Here is a 20312-nt window from a genome sequence, read left to right as displayed (position 1 = left end):
GTGACTGGCCCAAGGTCACCCAGCAGCTGCATGTGGAGGAGCGGAGACGCGAACCCGGTTCCTCAGATTACGAGTCTACCGCTCTTAGCCACTACACCACACTGGAGGCGAGAGGTGCTGTTGCATTCAGGTCCAGCTTGTGGACTTCATATGGGCATCTGGTTGACCACAGTGAGAACAGGATGCTGAACTAGATGGGCCCCTGGCCTGATCCTGCAGCACCCTTCTTTTCTTCTTTCTCTCTTGTGGACCCCTTCCCCTTTCATGCTGCTGCAATGTGAGAAAAAGAGAGCGCTGGGCCTCCAGCCACCCTGCTGTTTAACACTCCCAGTCCACCTTGCTTCCTTTCAGTCCAGCTGGAAGCATCACAGCATTAAAAAAAACAGCACCAGTCACACCCTGCCGGCTCTCACACCTTTTGTGCTGTTGATGTACCTGGATGATGAATGGAGAATTGCGTTCTTTTCCCCTGTTAACGTTGACCTTGTATTATTTCATCCTAATATTAAATTTGATTTGTTGACTTTGCCTTACGTACTTGTTTTCAGTTGCGCCATTCATTTTTGAAGGATTTTTTTTAAAAAAATCACAAATAAATAAAAAGTAGCTGATGTCTCTTGTGAACTGCTTTGGACACTGGGGGAAAGTGGCATATCCATTAAACGAATAAAGGCTTTAAAAAAGTTATTTCCCCCCACCACCACCACCACTCAAACCCTTTAAACCAGTGGCTACCACTACATCTTGTCTGGGGGTGAGGGAAGAAGAGGAGGTGTGATTTTGGGAGCTGGGAACTTGTGTGTGTGTGTGTGTGTGTGTGTGTGTGTGAACCACATGCAGGATTCCTGGGTTCTCTTTCCTAAGGGTCCTGGGATGGAGCGCGTGGGGCGGGAAGAATCAAGTCCAAGGTCTGAGGTTTCCACCTCCTCCTTCCTCGATCCTCCTCTCACTTTCCACTGGCCCCTCCCTCCCCACGTGGAACGAAGGGGGGGGGGAGGAAGAGAGGGGGAAAAACACCCGCCAGCCCCGCATCTTCACGCCAGTCTTAGCGCTTCTCCCTCCCAGCTGGGCTGTGCCGCATTCGCTCTTGGCTACGGATCGGACCCGCGAAGAGGAGCAGCTGCGTCACCGCATCGACCACCACCACCACCATGGCTACCCCCCCGACGCCCCTGCATGGTGAGATTCGCCCCCCTCCCACCTCCGGGGGAGACGGGGCAAGGGCTGGGTGAGGGGGGCTTCCGAGCGGGGCACCCCACAAGCTCATCTAGTCCAGCCCCCCGCTTTGCCCAAGACTAGATATTGCGGGGCAGGAGGAAGCCTTCTTGGAAATCAAAGGCAATGAGTTTTCTGGGTCGGGGGTAGTTTAGGTATTTGCCCGCCACATTACTATGTTTTGAGGTAGCCCGAGTTTTAGCCACCCGCTTCCTTCCAGAAGCAGAGAGGAAATTGGAGGAGTGGGGCGCTGATGGGAGACCCCGCACAAAACCCACTCCTTTGCGCGTGCAAAAAAGGAAGCCCCGCTTGGTTCAAACGAAACTCGCTTCTCCGGGCAAAAACGAACCGGCAGATTTCCTTTGAAGGAGCCGGGAATCCGGAGCTGCTGCTCCTGCTCCGGAATCGCTCCGGAGCAGACGAAAGAACTTCCGATTTGGGTGTCGAAAACTGCGCTAACCCTGGCTGCACTGAACTGCCCCGCTCCCTCCTTTCCCTGCAATTCCTTACATCAGGAGGGAGGAGGATATTTGTGTGTGTGTGTGTGTGTGTTGCGGGGTGGAGTGGGGCGGCAGCGCTTGTGCTTCTGCAACTTTGAGGCACCGGGGAGCAGCTGCGATGGGGAGACGGTCCCGCGGGGGCTGCAGGACCATCCCCAGGAAACCTTGGCTGGGGCTCTTGGCAATTTGTTGTGAGCCGGCAGGTGCTCCGTGTGCGAGCGAGCACCTTTTGCCCTGGCATTTCTCAATGTGTGGCTGTTGCTTAACTGGAGACTGCAGAGGCAGGTGTGAAGCTGTTGCCTTCCTGCTTGCTTGCTTCCTTCCTCGCCTCCCCTCCTCTTCTCCCCCCCCCCCGCAGAATTCCCCCGGGAGGAGTCGCTGCAGGGGCTAAATGTGTGGGCTCTGTGTGTGTGTGTGTGTTTGCAGTCACATAGCATGTTGCCCAGCTCACTGCAGTCCTGGGAAGCCTGAAGTCATCCGCTTCTGCAGCTGCTGTTTGACTGACAGCACGGGGAGGACCAGGATGCTGCCCAGCGGCAGCGGCGGCAGCCTCTGTGCATCAAGGGGGTTGGATGCTTGGATGGAATGTGCAACTTTGCAGAAGCAGGGATGCTGCGGTTGTTTTGATGGCGAGGGTTGGCAGCGGGGTGGGAGAGGGAGAGTTTGTGCAGAGCTCTGAATGCCCAGTCAGTTGTGCTTGTGTGCTGCGTACACAGTGTACATGCCCTGTTTACTTTTCCCGGCTTCGACAGTGTTGAGAGTTGCTTGTGGTGCAGAGGAGTGTGTGTGTGTGTCTGTGAGTGAGTGAGTGAGTGATTCTTTGCAGAAATTGTTGTAGATGATATCACTCACATCTATGATGCTTCATATCATGTCAGACTGTTTGTCCACCCAGTCCAGTAAACTGACCAGCAGCAGATCTCAAAGATCTCAGACAGAGGGTCCCCTGCCCCACTGCCTGACCCCTTTTAACTGGTAATATTGGAATCCGAACTCAGGACCTTCTGAATGCGAAGCATTGGCTCCCTGCCTGAACTTTGGCCCCTCCAGCCACACATGCTAAGAATCATTTCTTCGGACACAATGTCAAACCGTGGTTAGAGAACCTTTGCCATAGTTTCCCGTGAAACCCACACAGAGAAACTGTGCTGCGTGGACCAGAATCAGAAACCATGGTTTGTAATGGGTTTTCAAACTACGATTTGCAGTAACTGTAGCTTGGCGTGGCATCTGAATGGATGAATTGCAGTTACAGTTGCTGTTCCACCTCCAAGGGCTGGGACACCCAGAAAAGAGAGTGCTGAGCAGACAGAAAAAGGAACGCAAGCGAGCCACTCTGAACCACGGTTTGCCTGCTGTACGTTTGAAAACACAAGCTGGTTGGGGATCTAAACGATGGCTGGTGCAAACCATGGTTTGGCATGAAGTCTGAAGAGACACAGCCTTCTTGACATCTCACTCTCCCTAATTTCCATCTATTACATTAATGTGCCTGGATAGCTCATTTAAATGGAGTATCCCCTCTATATAAAAGTTGTCTCGGTTAGGATGCGATTGTAGACAGGAGCAAAAACAGATGCTGTATCCTCTTGGCTTATTTGTATAAATGATGTTGTCCTGGGTGTGTTAGGGTGAATGCTTGACCTGATTCTATGAATGCCATGTTACCATTGTGTGTGTGAAGTTTCAGGCTAGGTGCAGATGGTGTGATTGTGTGTGTATGCCGTACCATCTGCTAGTTTTGTGTGTGCGCATGAATGGCATTTTCTCCTGGGTGTGTATGTTGTATTGAGTGGGTGTTTGCAAGAGGGCGAGATCTGCGATTCTGTGCATTTGAGTGCGTGGCCATGGTATCTAAGTTTGTCCTGTACATTTGGGGCCTGGTAGTGATGGATGTTCCTAGTTCCCATGAGGAATCAGGAAGGCAATTGGCAGGTAAACATACATAGGAGTTAGGTGCTAAGGATGAGACAACAATTGACAATAGGGGCATGAATACATTCCACCTCCCCATCAAACACCCCACACCAAACACTCCATATGCCTGCCAGCCATGCTGTCACCTAGTGGTCACACATATGGTATTACATGTGCTGTGTGTGTACATGCATAAGGTTCTTCTACTCAATTGAGTAGGGGGTAGTAATAATAATAACAACAACAAATATTTTCTGGGTTGCCCCAGCCACCCCGGGCAGCTTCCAACACATAGAAAAATATAATAAAACATTAAACCTTCACAACCTCCCTATACAGGGCTGCCTTCAGGTGTCTTCTAAATGTTGTATAGGGTTGGAGCACCCTTAAGGAAACCTACAAGCCCCACTGCTGACTTCCTCCAATTTCAGCTAAATCATTCCCCCTCAATAGATTTCTAAAAACAGAAGCTGAAATGGCCGTCGAAAAGGCTAAGGGGGACAGACTCTCTCCCTGCAATTGAAGCACTGCCTATTTTTGGATGATATGCCTGGATTTCTGGTTCTCCAGTTTTAGGACTCCCTTCCCTGATTCTTTTCATTACCAATCATCTTGGTTTTAAAGCAAGAAAATGTTACCAGTACGTATCTTGTTTTATTGGTCTTAAGGCTTGCAACTGGATCAATGCAGTAGGCAGAGTCTATGGGGAATAGTTACTTCCATCCTCTGCAAAAAACAACAACCCCCTGTATATACATCCCCCCCCCTTGCAAATGTGAATAGTTATTCTGGAAATTTTACAGACTGTGTTTTAAGTATTAAATTATGGTTTATGCTGAGTATTATCTGGCTCCCTAATCAAATCTAAGCTCTTTTCATTCGCTTGATCCAGTTTGTAGCTGTTAAGGCTGTTGCAGCTGTGGACATGCACGGTTCGTAGTGATGTTGAATGCTCAGCCACTGGGGTGACAGGCTGGTGGGGTCAAGAGCACAACATCTCTCCTTCTCCATACATTCATTTAACATGGGGGGGGCATGTGCATAGAGCTAACTTAGAATGTGTAGATTGTTGCTGGAGGGTCTCTGTAGCCCTTGGGGAAGGACTGTGTCTAAGTGGTAGAAGATCTGCTTCAAATGCAGGAGGTCCCAGGTTCAGTCCACAGCATTTCCAGGTAGAAGAGACTCCCTGCTTGAAGTCCTGGAGAGCTGCTGCCAGTCAGTATAGACCAGGGGTAGGCAACCTAAGGCCCGTGGGCTGGATGCAGCCCAATTGCCTTCTCAATCTGGCCCAAGGATGGTCCGGGAATCAGTGTGTTTTTACATGAGTAGAATGTGTGCTTTTGTTTAAAATGCATCTCTGGGTCATTTATGGGGCATAGGAATTCGTTCATTTCCCCCCCCAAAATATAGTCCGGTCCCCCCATAAGGATTGAGGGATGGTGGACCAGCCCCAAGCTGAAAAAGGTTGCTGACCCCTGGTGTAGAGAATACTGAGCTAGACAGACCAGTGGCCTCACTCTGTAGAAGGCAGCTTCCTATGTTCCCCTCCTCCATGTGATCCAACAACCAGGGTACCTGCGGTTTCATAAATAGGATGTTTGCCAGGTACGAAGCAAGGGAACAAGCCTCTATTACACATAATGCTCAAAATGTGTGTGACCATCTCCCCTGTTCTAAGTGTGGTTGTAATACACTCTGGAAATGTGACCCTGTGGTGAATGAGCCATTGCTTGGGAGGGACTTTTGGATCAGCCGCCAGTCTGCAGGCGTTCTAGGAAAGGTGTACGTCTGTTTACTAGGGAAGGCGAGCGTACAGGGTGTGCTTTTGTGTGTGTTCGTGCATGCATGCATGCATCCAGCAGTCTGCAACAGTTCCCCTCCTCCTCGTTGTGATGGAACTGCCCTCTCTGCCCAGGCCAAGGTGATGTGCTTTCCTGCACGCAGGCTGGGAAGTTGGAGGGAGTCAGGAAAGGTTATTGTTTGCTACATGCATTGATCCCAGCCACAGAAGGTTATGCGCCTGCTTAGTAACTCAGCTGCTCAGGGCCATTTGCAGTGGCAAACTTAAGTTTGTGTACTCTGCAGCAGTCAACAGGGAGAGCCAGACAATCGCAGCTCCTTGCCAAGCGTGCTTGTATGATGGAAAAGTTTGCTGCAGTCAGTGCTGGATTTATGTATATGCTAAACAAGCTATAGCTTAGGGCCCCACTCTCTTGGGGGCCCCAAAAAAATTTAAAGGAAAAAAACCTGGATGTACATTTCCAAAATATAAGATAAAAAACAAATAAAAATAAAACTTAGATACTGCAACAGTGTTTTGTGTTGTGTAGGCTCCTATGATGTAAGTAATGGGCCCCGCCTGCTAGCCTGCTCCCTAAAATATCACTGGTTTGCTCATTCCTATATCAATTACTTTGATAAAATACATATTTTGTTATGTGCAAATGGCTTTAGATACTTATTAGGTCCATAAATCACCATATAGCATATATTCCACACAAGAAACAGCGACAATTTGTTGTTGACAAAGGACAGCTGGACATATAAAGGGCCCCATTACTTTCAGTAGCTCAGGGCGTCATCAAACCTAAATCCAGCCCTGGTTGCATTCATTCTTTAGATGTTTAGGTGTACGCTTACAGCAATTTGCTCAGGGCTAAAACAAATGTACCAGGCACAGTAGTCCCTAAATGGCTTGTGATAAGCACCTACCAGATTCCCGAATGTGAGCACTGGCTGTTTGTTACTTACCTGCACATCTGTTTGCATTTTTCATGTATGCCCTGCTAGAAGTGTGGTTGCTGTTTGTCCATTGGTAAAGTCCTCTCCCCACTCCCCACCCCAAACCAGTGAGTTAAATAAATACTGTATCCCCTTTTGGAACTCTTCCATTCCCAGGCTACCTATCCTTTGAAAATCACTTGTGTAACGTTTGAGAAAGCCTTTCCTCTCTCAGCCTCTAGGAGGAAGCTTCCCTTGCCAAGTTTGGATAGCCTGCAAAACCGTACAGCCATAGATTTACCCACTTATTCATTCATTTATTTGATTGATTGATTGATTGAGTGATTGAGTGATTGATTGATATACTTCCCTTCATCAGGGCAGCTCACAAGATAACAATACAAGCACAAAGAAATAGTTAAAACAGAAGCAACAAAATAACTTAGCCAGATGGGTGGGGTATAAATAATATAATCGTCGTCATCATCATCATCATTATTAATAACCCCTCGCACAAACACATTTTAAAGGCTGGTGCCTTAATATATATATAATGAAGATGCCTCATGAACCTCCCTGGGGAGAGCATGCCACAAACGGGGAGCCGCTGCAGAAAAGGCCAATTCTTGTGTTGTTGCCAGCCTCAAAACCTCTCATAGAGGAGGTACACGAAAAAGGGCCTCAGGTTTACTAGGGATAACAGGTAGGAAGTAAATTCCATGTGAATTCAGATACCCACGGGTGCACTAACCTCCTTAGGGGATACTCTCTTGGGGTATTATTCACAGAATCACATGTATTGTTGGTTTTTAACCCAAGTTACTGAATGTGGAAACATTTAGGCTGCAGTCCTGGGCCCACTTACCTGGGAGTTGAACTCAGTGGGGTTTACTTCTGATTATAGGCTTGGAATGTGTAGGGCTGAACTGCTAGGTTTGTTTCTGCGGCCATCAATAGCCACTGAACACATAATTTGAATCGGGTGGGGGGAAGGGCATTCTCAGCCACCTTGATTTTGTGGTCAAACAGAGTGGTTTAAAGGATATTAAGGATTTCAGAAATCTGTGGTAGTTGATCATGAGGACATGTCTTGTGACACCAACAGAGACTTCCTCTGATATTTCTGCTGCTATTTTTCACCAGCAGAGAAACCTAAGAGCTGTCACTTATGTGTAGTGCTGGATGTTTGCATATTCATGAGAAGTGGTTGCTATTTGTGCCCGATGGAGAATTATTTGAGGTGAAAAGCTCCATTGTTTGCTGAAAGGCTCCTGACAAATAGAGGGACCTATTGGACAAGTGCGCAAGTTTTTAAATGTGTGACAGAACTCTTCGATTTGCCCGCTGAAGAGTTCTGTGTCACCTTGAAGCTTGAGTCCTCCTATGCACCTAGAGCCCAATCTCCCCAAATCTGTTCCATAGCTGATCCTCTCCAGAACCTATCCAGTAACAACTGGCTGTCTTGCTCATACCATGATAAATGAGACAGTTCCTCCATCAAAGCTCTTGCCTGCCTATCCACAATTTTAAGGAGATACAACTTTGCAGAATAATATTGGTGACTCATAATTAATGTATTACTTCTCATTTGAAGTATTTTACAGTCCTTATCTCACTGAGCCTCATAAGAAGCCTGTAGGCTCCTGCTTTATTACTTCCATTTCAGAGATGGAGAAGTCAAGTTAAACCATAGGGAGTTGTCTAGGGCCACCCTCTGAGCCCATTGACGACTTCGCATTAGAGTAACAGGCGAAACGAAATTCACACAAATTTGGAATTCATTAACACCTCCATATTCAGATTTGATTTTTTTAAAAAAGTTCAGACAATCCAGTTTTGCTTCTGAAATTCAAATGATTATGATATTTAAAAGAACATGAACTAATTTTTGTAGGTGAGTTTTAAGGCAATATTAAGTATTCTTGCTAAAGTCAACATCGCTGCACCTTAAAAACTAAGTATCCAACTAAGTATCCAACACCAATAGCTGGGTGTAGTGAAAAACATTCTGATGGGCAGGTTTTATAAACAAATTCAGATTAGAATCTTCTGGAGACTAAAGTTCTCTCCAACATTTGCTTCTGATCTACAATGAACCTTTAAACAGTATTTGCAATAGCAACAATAATAAGACTCATCATCACCACCCAAAGCTAGTTCCCATGCACAGGACAGACTTGTGACCAGAGCTTAATTTTTAAAGAGGGGCCAGACTAAAATATGGACTACACATGTAAACTGGTTTCAAGCTTAACTGTCATGATTACCAACCAATAACTCTGGAACCATAATGTGAAGACACATTGGGGCCCCTAAAAGGGGGTTCCTTGCACACTCACAAAACTGCAATTCCCAGAATCCTACATTAGTTACTGCTTAGTTACTGCTACATTAGTTACTACATTAGTTACTGCTCAGTTTAGATTTGTAGTGTGCAAATAGTGTCTGAAATCATACCAGGATCCCGCCAACTTGGAAGTCTTCTACTTAAGCCTAGATGGCAGGCTGAGTCACTGATGAAGGAAAGGCACTCTGCACATGCTTAGGGCCACTGATCTCAATTGCGTTTCTAGGGCCGAGCTCTGGCATTCTGAGAACAGGCTCTGTGACTTAATTACTGGAGCCGTCTAGCCCAGAATGAAACTGCTTGTGGTCAACGCACCACTAATGCTTATCATATTAGAGCAGATATTGTTGCCTATTAAGAGTTCCTGCCTCAGGCAGTTTTCAGATGCAGAAGTACCTTTCCAAACGCTCACAGTCCTTAACCTACCACCGGCATTATCCTGGACCCCTGCCCAGCAAGAATCTGCCAGCCAAAGAAATGCTGTTTTACTTCAAGGACTTCTGAGGGGCTGGCCTGGAGCCACACACACCCCACCTCCACCTTCCAACCTCGAATCCCAAATTCTGAACAGGGTCAGCACTTTAAACAGAATTCCTAGGCATCTTCAGCACTGCAGAGCACCAGCCTCATAGGCTGCTTTGATTTTGGTGGGCAGGCGAGGACATCCACGGCCTGATTGTGGCAGGAGGTGTTGTGGGGAGAAGGAGAGAGAAAGAAATGCTGCTCCATTTAATAAGCATCTCTGGGAAACGCCTCTCCCTTTATCTCTGCGGCTGCCTTGGTTATTGCTGTCTGCAGGGTGTTTCCCTGGCCTGCTTCCAGAACTTTCTGGGAAACCTGCTGACTCAGCGGTGGGGGAGCTTGACCCACACGCCAGCCTCCTGTCTGGCCCCCTGGATTCCTGGACAGGCCTCAGGGGCTACAGGAGGGGCAGAGGGAAGCAGGAAGGGTGAGAGATGGGACTCTTGGGAGCGCAAGAGGGGATCTGAGGACACGGTGGTCATTTTCATTCGCCAGCCCTCCACTGGCAGGGCTCTTGTGAGTTTAAAAAACGAGGGGTGCTTGTTTCGTGGTGGGGAGCAGGAGGAGCCCCAGCCAGGAAAGTTTCTTGTCAACAGCTGGCAAGGCGCCAGCTGCGTGGCTCCCCAAGCGAGCATCCTGTCTCCTCAGCTGCCCCCTCCTATCCCTGGCAGCGGATTAAGACACTGCGCCCGGCTATGCGGTGTCCTGTCTCCATGGCAACTCCCCATCCCCTGCATTGGAGTTTGCATTATTCATCCGCAGTCCCTGCGCTGCAGCAGCAACCGCCCTCAATCTTGCATCAAGCACTTTGGAGCCCTCTCCCTACCTATATTCTGCAGATAGGTTTGGGCGGGGGGGGGGGAAGGGGGGAGAGAAAAGGAATCACTTATGCAGGTGACCGGGACGGGTAGGGTGGGTTTGTTTAGTAAGAGGTAGGGGCACTTGAAGCAGGCCTTTGCTCCCAATAACCCAGAATGATGGAGCCGAGATCTGCTCTTAGAGGAGGGGCATAGGTGGCGATTTGACTTAGGAGGGCAGTGGGAGGGGGCACTTTTGAGAATGGGAGAAGGGAGCAAGTGAAAACCGGTGTGCGTGTGTCTTGTTAACTCTCGATTTTAACGTCACTTCCAGCCGTAGCAGAGAAAGCTGCCTGCTACCTGAAGTATAAATATATATCGGGAGAAGTTGCAGCAGCTGGTATTTTCTCTTTTTGTGTTGCTCCTAAAAGACATAGCAGCTCCACTTGGAAATCTGGGGCATATCAGGTATTGCACCAAAAGGGATGGATAGAGGGAGAGGTTGATGGTGCAGAGAATTGGGGAGGGTTTTTTTCGGGGGGGGGGGGTCAAAAGACATTCTGTGTGTGAGGTGAGTGGCCTTTACAAAAAGGTGGAAGAAATGTCAGAGTGGGCAGGTGTGTATATTTGTGTAGCTGGGTTATCTTTGGCTATGCAGATGATTTTTTAAAACATGTATTAATTTATCCCACTTTTTCCTCGAAGGAGCTCAAGATGGCCCAGGTGCTTCTTTCCCCTCCCTGTTCCATCCTCACAACAACCCTGTGAGGTAGGCTGGGCTGAGAGGCAGTGACTCGCTAAAGCTCACCCAGGGAGCTTCATGGCTGAATAGGGCTTTGAATCCCAATTTCCCAGATCCTAGTCCAACACTCTAACCATTGCATCACACCGTCTTCCCAAGGATTTTCTCAAGTTGAGGGGTGTTTGGCTCATGCATGGGTTACAAGAAGCTGGAGAATATGGGAGATCTGCATTTATCTGCCTTTCCTGAAAATATGGCTGAAATTATATCAAGCGGCCAAGACACCATTGGTGGTGAGGAGAATGAACACCGTCTCAATGTGACCTCTGTTGGCCAAACACCTGTGGGATGTCATGTTCGCTGGAAATGTGTTTGAAGTCATAACCTCTAGCCTAGAACCTCTTTCACTGAAGCCTAGATGGATGGCTGTGTGTGATTAGTTACTGGTGAGGGAAAGGCACTCTGTATACGCCCACAGTCACTCTTGATGGTGTTCCTTGTTCTATGGCCCTGGCATTCTGAAAATGGCCTCTGTGGCCAATCGCTGGGGCAGCTTAGATTTGCCCTCTATGTGGAATGTGATCCACCCCCCCGCCATAAGTCAGAAACGTGGCAATATTTTGAGTTGCAAGGAGCTGTCAACGATGTTCCTCACAGGCAGAGAGGTCTCCCCCATCACCTGCTGGTAAATCCTTTTAACTGGCGATACCAGGGATTGAACCTGTGGCCTTCTGCATTCAATGCAGGTGCCCTGCCACCGAGTTAAAAGGATCCACCATTGCCTGTAAGCACCCCAGACTCCCTGATGAGTCAGTGTCACTCTGTCCTGTCTTGACAGTACTGTTTGAATCATTATCAGGGCACGTCTACACTGCAAAATTAAAACCAATTTGAAACTGGTTTTACTCTCCAAGTCTCTTCTGAAGGATCATGGGAACTGGCATTTTTGGAAGGTACTGGGAAGTTTGCGTTAAGAGAGACCAGACCCTTTGCCAGAACAAGAGTTCACAGAGTTCCTTAGTCGGGAACTTCAGCCACTAAAGAGGTTTAGAAACTGGTTTGAGTGTATAGGCTCTGCATACCCAGAACACCAAAGGGCAGGAACCTATAAGGGCCTTCATGATCCACTGAAAGTGTGATTAGATTAGATGGCAGGTTGCAGTACTGTCCGACTCCCATCTTTTCCTTCTTCACGGGACCACTTGCACAACAAGCAAAACGCTTTCTGTACCACTCAAGAAAAAGGTACTCTTTTGCAAGATTTATTTCCCTCCAATTGCACACCTTTTGGGGGCATGCACAAGACCAGAACCACATTTCCAGATCAGAGGCAGCATCCAGAATTGCATTGTTAAAAGATGCTACCCAATGTGGTCCAAGACCACTGTTTGGAGAACTAGGGCCTGCCCTTCCATTAGATGCCATGATATAGTCTGAAGGAACGTGGGACCACCGCCTTACTGAAGCTAGACAGGTCCAAGTCTGGTCCATTTCTGGAAGGGTGCCGCCTTGGGTTCAATGACGGAAGAAACGCAATACATCATTATAAGGAAATAAACACAAATAAATAAAATTAGGAAGATTAAGGCAGTTGCCTCAAATTGTAGGCAATACCAAAGGATGTCAAACCACCAGCTATTCACATTTTTTTTACCATGGGGAGGGGAAACCATTTGAATTTTCCAATCAGGTATCAAAACATCTTAGGATCAGAAGCAAAACACTCCCAACCAGAGTTGCTATATATACATGCAGAGGCAGGCACTTAATGGTCAATTCTTAGAAAAAATGTGTTCTTCATTCTACAATGGCAGAAATCCCATCCTGGCCTGGAAGCAAGTGATAGGTGTCAATTCATACCTGTTTTCTTTAAAAGGTTGAAAGCAGCTCCAGTCGCTGTACCTCTCAACCCACTGCCCACTGGTCCCACTACCTCCCCTCCTTTCCCACTTACTGCATGAAGGACAACTTACAGCTTTGCTGAATAACAGGTAGGGTAGAAGAGCTTAGTGAGTGGAGGACCATGGTCAAAAACCCAGCTGTTATAGCATCACTCATTGCTTTAGATCTTATGAAGTTAGAAGAACGATACCTGGCAATCCTATTTGAACCCACTCATGCTACGCTCAAATCCTGTCTTGATCTACACAAGGCAGTAAAGCAGGTTAGTTGTTAACACCACTAGGAAGCAATTTGCTCCAACAGCACCAAGGAGAGCTCCCAGTGACAAGGTGTGATGCCCTTTGAGCTTCTTTCTCCAGTCCACTCTTTTTGAAGAACAGGGGTGGGACACCTCTGGCCAAAGGAGCAAATGCACTCCTCCAAGCCTCTTTCTCTGGTCCTTGGGACTCTCCCCATGACACACCCTCTCTCCAGGACACACCCCTCACCAGCCCTACTTTGCACCTTCCTTGGATGCTTTTGCCTGTCTGGAATTTGTCCTTAAACTCTGATCTTGCCTCTTTCTTGCCTGGATGAAAGAGAAGAGTGTGTGCATGTGCGTATAGGAGGTAGTCTGCTATACCAAGGTAACATGTACATTCATGGCTCCGCCCACGTTTGCCTCTGGCCCTTCCTACCACCGTCCCAGAAGGCAATGAGACCTTTGGCCTGAAAAATGTTCCCAAGCCCTGAACTAGGGTGAGGTAGTGTGGGAGTCAGTTTGTTCCTCAAGCTCAGGGCAAATTGCTCTTGAGAATCCTAGTTCTGGTTCTATGATACCTGATTTAGATGTAGCGATGACCACCAAGCTTGATGGTTTTCAAAGAGGGTTAGACAAATTCATGGATGGTGAGGCCATCACTATCTACTAGACATTCTGGCTATGTTTACTGCTGGAGGCAGCATGCTGGGAATCACAAGTGGGGAGGGGGCTACCTTTAAAGCCCTATACGGCCTAGGACCATCGTACCTACGGGACCGCCTCTCCTGGTGTGCCCCACAGAGGAACCTACGGTCTGCAAATAAAAACATCCTGAAGGTCCCAGGCCTCAGAGAGGTTAGGCTGGCCTCAACTAGAGCCAGGGCTTTCTCGGCTGCGGCTCCAATCTGGTGGAATGCTCTGTCACAAGAGACTAGGGCCCTGCGGGACCTGACATCTTTCCGCAGGGCCTGCAAGACAGAGTTGTTCCACCAGGCCTTTGGTCAGGGCGCAGCCTGACTCCCTCCTCTGGCAACCTGCACAGAATTTTGCTTAACGGTTGCCATTAATTTGATTTTAATTAATTTTTATAATGAAATGCTTTTAGAATGTTGGATTATTTGATTGTTTGATTATTTGATTGTTGTTAGCTGCCCTGAGCCCAGCTTCGGCTGGGGAGGGCGGGATATAAATAAAATGCATTATTATTATTATTATTATTATTATTATTATTATTATTATTATTACTACTACTACTACATTCATACCCTGCTTGGGGGCTTCCACAGGCATCTGGTTGCCCACTGTGAGAACAGGATGTTGGACTAAATGGGCCTTTGGCCTGACCCAGCAGGTCTCTTCTTATGTGGGCTCCTGCCTGGTAGCTTTGGGTTTCAGCACCTTCTTAAGCACCAGCCAGGAACCTGGTGCAGCTCCTTGGGCAGTGATGCTGTAGCCTCCAACTCAGTGTCCTGGTCATTGCTAGACTCACTTCATGGCACATCCTGTGTCAAACGGTTTGAAGGGAACCAGTGACTTCAGATTCACCAGATTGTGTTCCCTAAACTGAGAAATGTAGAAGGCTTAGAGGATGCTTAGAAGAAGATAGGCAATAACTTTTAGCATCTCTCTTAAATAAGAACAGGACAGCAACAGGAAATGCATGGCAATACCCAGGCACAACTAAGCCCAGCGCCACCTAGTGACTAATGAGTATAATGACACTATCCACATAGTGGATGCAGGAATGAACTACACAACATTTATTTAAGCCATTGTTTTTAGTGAACCCTATTGGGTACGACATTACCCAAGACAATGATTTACCAGACAATGAAATGAAATGCACAATAGGCCTGGTTGCTCACTGTACTCTCACTCTCTGTTTTCTCCCCAGATAACAGCAGCCACATGGACCCCTTCACCTATGGTGAGTAATGTTGTAAAATGCAGCACAGTCGCTGGGTGTGAGGGTTGTGTCATACCCAAAGTAGACCCACTGAAATTACTGAGCATGGCTAACTTGGGTCCACTATTCTCAATGGGATCTGCTCTGAGAAGAATTTACCTGGAGATCCTTTTGCCCCACACGAGAAGGAAGAGATATTGTAGGGAGTTGGCTGCCCCTTGGGAGTCCCTTCCAACTCTAGGTGGGGATGTTAAGATGTTGGGGTGCAAGGGTGGTGGTGCCTGGGTTTTACAGGGAGAGGCGGGGCATGTCTTTGGGTGGCAGATACGGCATCTAAGGCATCTTGGTTTGGGTGCTTGGGTGACCATGAACATTGTACATTCTGACCAGCTCCATTACCCTTCCAGACTATGATACGCTGCGCACAGTGGGACTGGTCTTGGCCATCGTCATGTTTGTGCTGGGAATCTTGATAGCACTGAGTGAGTCACTTCTTTTTTAATTGATGTATGCTTCCTTTATGCCTCTCTTGGCTCCTACACTGGCCTCCCTGTCTGGTTCCCTCAGCTCCCAGTTCTGATATTTTACTTGGGTCCAATATCTGCCCCATTCTGCCGACAAACTACCCAAATGCAGATACCTGTATCAGCCAAAGGAATCAGCAGCTACTGAAGAATCTAGCCTTCCTTCCTTCCTTCCTTCCTTCCTTCCTTCCTTCCTTCCGTCCGTCTACAAGGTTCTAGAAGTAACATCTCAGGAAACTTTTGATGCCAAAGGTGTCAGGGGATTAGGAGCCCACAATAGCTCTCTGCTCATCCCCTCCAGTGACTAGTAGAAGCAACATAAATGAGATGCCACAGTGATGCAGTGGCTAGCATGTTGAACTTTGACCAGCATCCATATCCCTGTTCAGCCACAAAGCTCATTGGTTGATCTTGGACCAACCATGGGAAGGTATTTTATATCAAGTCAAGATTCCTATGCATTCCAGTCCAGGGTTGTCTCCCTTGGTTGGAAGCAGCTCTCCCGAAACTCATGGAGATGTCTTTCCCATCTCCTGTTACTTGATCTTTTAAAGTAGATATGCTGGAGATTGAATGTTGGGACCTTCAGTCATCAAGGCATGAGCTGTTCCACTGAACAATGGTGTTGGTCCTTGTCATGGCCCTTCCCTCAGCTTAACATAACTCACAGGGTTGTTGTTGTTGTGTGGTGAATCCCCAGCAATACTCTAAGCTTCATGGAAGAAGGGTGGGGCACACATGATAGGTAGATAAAAGAATGTAACATAATTTAGTCATATTCTGCATCGTGCTTATACATAGCAACATAAGAAGAGCTTTGCTGGGTCAGACCAAAGGTCCAACATCCTGTTCTCACAATGGCCAACCATTTGCCTCTGGGAAGCCTGCTTTCGGGACACGAATACAAAGAATTCTGCTTATTATTTTCATCCCAGAGCATAGATAACCTTATCCATTGTGAGATACAGAAATGCAAGATACAGCTGCACGCGATGGGCCTGGAGCAGTGACTTCTCAACTTCCAGGGCAAATAGCAGCTTCAGGGGGGTTTCATTGGAAGGGAAAGGGTTAACCAAGGGATCTCCCTAGGTATATGTGGAAGGTGTATATATACATTTGTCACTGAGGCCATCCAGAGGAGCTCTGTTAGTTACAGACCCCCGACTGGCCTTAGCTAGATGTCAGTCATTTAGTTTCTCCTCCAGCAGTGATTGAGGAAGACCGTTTTAGGCTGACAGGCCTTTGCAGCCATTAAAAACATTATTGATTAGCCAATCACCTTAATGATTATTTTGTACTGTATTTAAATAGCGTTTTAAGTTTTATTGTCGAGCAATAACCTTATATTTTATGACACAGCTGTAATCTTTTCATAAACAAACAAAATATGAAAAGGAAAATACTTTTTAATAGCAGCCTGTTAAGGACCTGTGTGACCTTTCAGGACTGTGCTGAATATTGAGGTGGCAGTCGAAAGAGTGGCAGCGGTGGAAGAAGGAAGGAAACTGGGATAAATGAGAGAAGAGTTAATTGCCTTGCTAAAGCCCCTATTAGTTTTATCTAGACAAGGTGATAGATGGTGGGGGGGGGGGGGGTAGATGCATGCTGTAAAGTTAACAAGCCAGTTTGCCTACATTGTGCACAGATCTTTCAGGAGTGTAAAAGGGTGCCCTTCCCCTTTCTCATTATCAAGACACTCACCCACCTTTCACTATAGAGCTACAAAATGCCCAAGTTCAGCTTATCTGAATGCTCCAGTCCTAAATCTGAGCCACATTTCACTACAAAGTACAGCTGAGGCCCGTGGGTCTACCGTGTGTTTTGAGAAGGGGGGTCCTTTCCTCCACTCTAGACCATGCTATCCTCATGCTGAGAGCTCTGAACAGCACTACATGGCTCCTTTTCCAGCTGGGCAGCAGCCCTGAATAAGAGGGTGAGGTTACGCTGCAACGTTTTGTTACAGGCCCCAGTATTTTAATTTATTTATGAATGACACTTCGTCCCACCAGATAGCAAGACTCAGTGGCGTAGCGTGGGGGTGCAGGGGGGGCCGGCCGCACCGGGCGCAACAACTGGGGGTTAGGGTTAGGGGGCACAAATCCACGGGTTAGGGGGCGCAAATCCATGGGTTAGGGGGCGCAAATCCACAGGTTAGGGGGCACAAATTACTTGCCTTGCCCCGGGTGCTGACAACCCACGCTACGCTACTGGCAAGACAGGATCGTTGTTGCAGCCTCCCAGCCCTTCCCTTCCACTCATACTTTGCTTTCTCTTTTCCCCTCCTGCTGCAGGTAAAAAGTTCAAGTGCAAAAAATCTGACCCCAGGTAGGTGCTTCCTGACCACCTTCTCTCTTGTCTTCATCCCTGAGCTGAACTCTGCAACACCCCCCACCTGACCTTCCTCCTCCTCAAACGTTGTGCCCTTCATCCCTATTCACTTGTTCCCTTTTCTGTGTCTTCATCTCTGCAGCCTGTCGGACCCCAGGGCACCGGGCAAGACTCCTAGTAAGTGTGGCGTGGCCTTGGGAGGGAGGGAGGCACAGGGCAAGTGGTATCTCATGGGCCTGTTTGTGTGTGTAGCCTTGTGCAAACTTAGCAGGCAACACAACCTCTCTCTCTCTATTTTCAATCGACTTAAAAGCAGACCAGGGGTCAGTGGTGGCTGGTGCATTGGGACTGGTAGGGTAGGCAGTACGGAGGCCAACAGTAGGGGGCGCCAGAGACACCAATAGGTGAAGCCAGAGCCAATGACAAGCGAAGCCAACTAATTCTCGCTTTATCCTCATCCTCTTCCTTGTTGAGTTCTACAAATGCAACACTGAGACCATACCTTCCAGCATGGCATGGCCCGAATCTGGGACGTCATCTTCTGGGTCTCGAGTGAGTCACGTGACCTGCATGAGATTGCAGCCCCCCTCCCAAAGCACTGTTTTCCGGCACAGCACCCAAAAAACATGAGTTTTGGGGTGCTTTGAAATGCAAATTTCAGTGCGCCATACCCAAAAATGGTGCAGCCTGAAATAGGGTGAGATCATGATGGCCATCTGGGCCTCTCGTAAAAAGAAAAGGGATGTCCTGTTTTTTTCCAGGACAGTTGACGGGTATGTGAGACTAAGGGGGAGGAAGCTGACAGCCAGAGCCCTTCCCTGCACCCCGGACTGGGTGCCAAGGCAGGCAGAAGGGGGCTGTCTGAGGGGCAGACTGAGGTTGGCAAGGCAGTGCCTCATATGTATGCCCTAACAGACCAGCCTCCACTGCCAGGGGTCCACCTGAACCACCATATTTTACCCATAAGAGAGGTCACGTTTATTAGACATTCATTCTGATTTCTTCCCAGAGAGGTTAGACAACGTTGCTTCAAAAGCAGCCATTACCTCAGTTTCCAGCGCATCCCTTTCCTTACTGCAAAAATAAATTAATAAAAATAAATATTTTGGGGGGAGGGGGAATGGGCCCTGTTGCAAAAGAGGGCCGAATCCATTTCAATGGTGCAAGCTGGATTTGCCAGGATGCGGTCGGACCCCCGTAAGAACAGCTACCGCCTCAAACTGCCCAGGGTGTTTCGAAAACAGCCCCCTTCCCGCCGATCTGAGTTTGTGCACATGCGAAGGTGCCTGCTTCTCTGCCCCCTTCACCTTCTCCTTACGGAGGCATTGAGGAAATTGCGAGAGGGAGGGCGGCTTGAAGCTCCCACACCTGAGGTAACCTCCCGCCCACCTTCCGTTACCATGGAGTTTGCTGACGTCGGAGGGGATGCTGAGGACTCTATGGTGACGCCATGGCAACGGAGAGCACGATTCCTGCAGCAGCTGGGAAGCCTACAGGGAGACATTGTTTGCCAGGGCTCCCGAATGCTAGGATTCACTTCTCTCCATCTTGCCACGGCCACTGCCACTCTTCTCTCAAACTCTCTCCTCCTCCTTCTTCTCTCTTCCAGCTCCAGCCGGTGGTGTGTAGGTGCCCTCGCCAATCTCTGCTGCTCCCGACTGGCTGGGGGATGAACTGCGCCCAGGAACATTTCTCCTGAGACCTTGGCACCTTGGCACCGACTGCCCGGGAGGGGGAGGGGCTCTCCGTTCTATCCTCGACAAGGGAGGGGCAATTTTATAACCAGTTAGCTCTTGCGCTTCCATTGCATGACGGGGGCGGGCACCTGGGCGGGGTTGGGGGAGCTACACAGGCCATGAGGTAGCAAAGTCCCTCTGCCTGTCTATTTCAGCTGGCACCCACCCCGCTGGGGTCTGGTTCCCATAACCCCCAAAACAGGGTCCCTTTAAACTGCAATAACGCTGCCTGCTGCCACCCTCTGGGAAACACCCCCCCATGCCACGCCCCCCCCAGCGATGCCCCCTTGCTTCTGGGCATATTAACCCCCCCATAGCTGCTGCTGCTTTGCTTTCTGTGCCTCCCGCTACGCTGTGAGAAAAAAAGAAGTCCAATGACCACGATAGCCACAAGGGGGACGGGGATTCTACCCAAGAGCCAATCTGCCCCAGAGCTAGAAACCAGGACGCTTTTTTTGGGTGGGGTGGTGGTGTTGGGCCACCTGTGAAGCCAAGGATAGGGCCAGCCGAAGGAATAAAAAGGAGCGAGGGAGGGCTTGCTTTTGTGGCATACACTCCACTCCCCCCAGGGGGCGCTGCTCACAGCTTCTCCTTGCTGTACCATCCACATCTCCGTGTCTCTCATCCAAGCATGGAGCAAACTTTGACCAATCAATAAACGTGGGTTGTTTTTTCTAACTAGACTCGCTTGCTTCGTTTTGTTTGTTGGTACCCTAACGGGCTCAAAAGTTCCATCTCATCACTGGGTAGCTCAGTGGGTTAGAGCATGGTGCCGATAACGCCAAGGTTGCAGGTTCGATTCCCCGTGTGGGACAAATGCATATCCCTGCATTGCAGGGGGTTAGACTTAGATGATCCTCAGGGTCCTTCCCAACTCTACAAGTCTATGATTCCAAGCTGTCTTGGGATCCGCA

General features: G+C 48.4%; 1 protein-coding gene across 2 annotated transcripts; it reads left to right on the top strand.

Annotated features, from left to right (window-relative positions):
- The first annotated feature begins 988 nt into the window (after positions 1-988).
- Positions 989-20079, top strand: LOC310710989 (FXYD domain-containing ion transport regulator 7-like). Of its 2 annotated transcripts, none has more exons than XM_083512415.1 (6): positions 989-1179; positions 14799-14831; positions 15218-15292; positions 17626-17659; positions 17805-17839; positions 19272-20079. In XM_083512415.1, exons 1-6 carry the CDS (start codon positions 1152-1154, stop codon positions 19289-19291), a joined length of 225 nt encoding a protein of 74 aa, XP_083368541.1. In that variant the 5' UTR covers positions 989-1151; the 3' UTR covers positions 19292-20079. The 2 variants fall into 2 exon arrangements, with proteins under 2 accessions (XP_083368541.1, XP_083368540.1); XM_083512414.1 differs by lacking the exon at positions 989-1179 and adding an exon at positions 8788-9649.
- The last annotated feature ends 233 nt before the right edge of the window (positions 20080-20312 follow it).

This window comes from Podarcis liolepis (assembly GCF_965112155.1).
Source record: "Podarcis liolepis genome assembly, chromosome: 7".
NCBI classification, from domain to species: Eukaryota; Metazoa; Chordata; class Lepidosauria; order Squamata; family Lacertidae; genus Podarcis; species Podarcis liolepis.
Note: the sequence above shows the minus strand (reverse complement) of the source record. Positions and strands in the feature narration are given on the sequence as shown.

Excerpts from the sequence above, each read along its gene's own strand:
- LOC310710989 (XM_083512414.1), top strand. The coding sequence starts at position 9,418 with ATGCTGCTCCATTTAATAAGCATCTCTGGGAAACGCCTCTCCCTTTAT. Across the intron at positions 14,832-15,217 it reads CATGGACCCCTTCACCTATG|ACTATGATACGCTGCGCACA; the intron begins GTGAGTAATGTT and ends TTACCCTTCCAG. Across the intron at positions 15,293-17,625 it reads GGGAATCTTGATAGCACTGA|GTAAAAAGTTCAAGTGCAAA; the intron begins GTGAGTCACTTC and ends CTCCTGCTGCAG.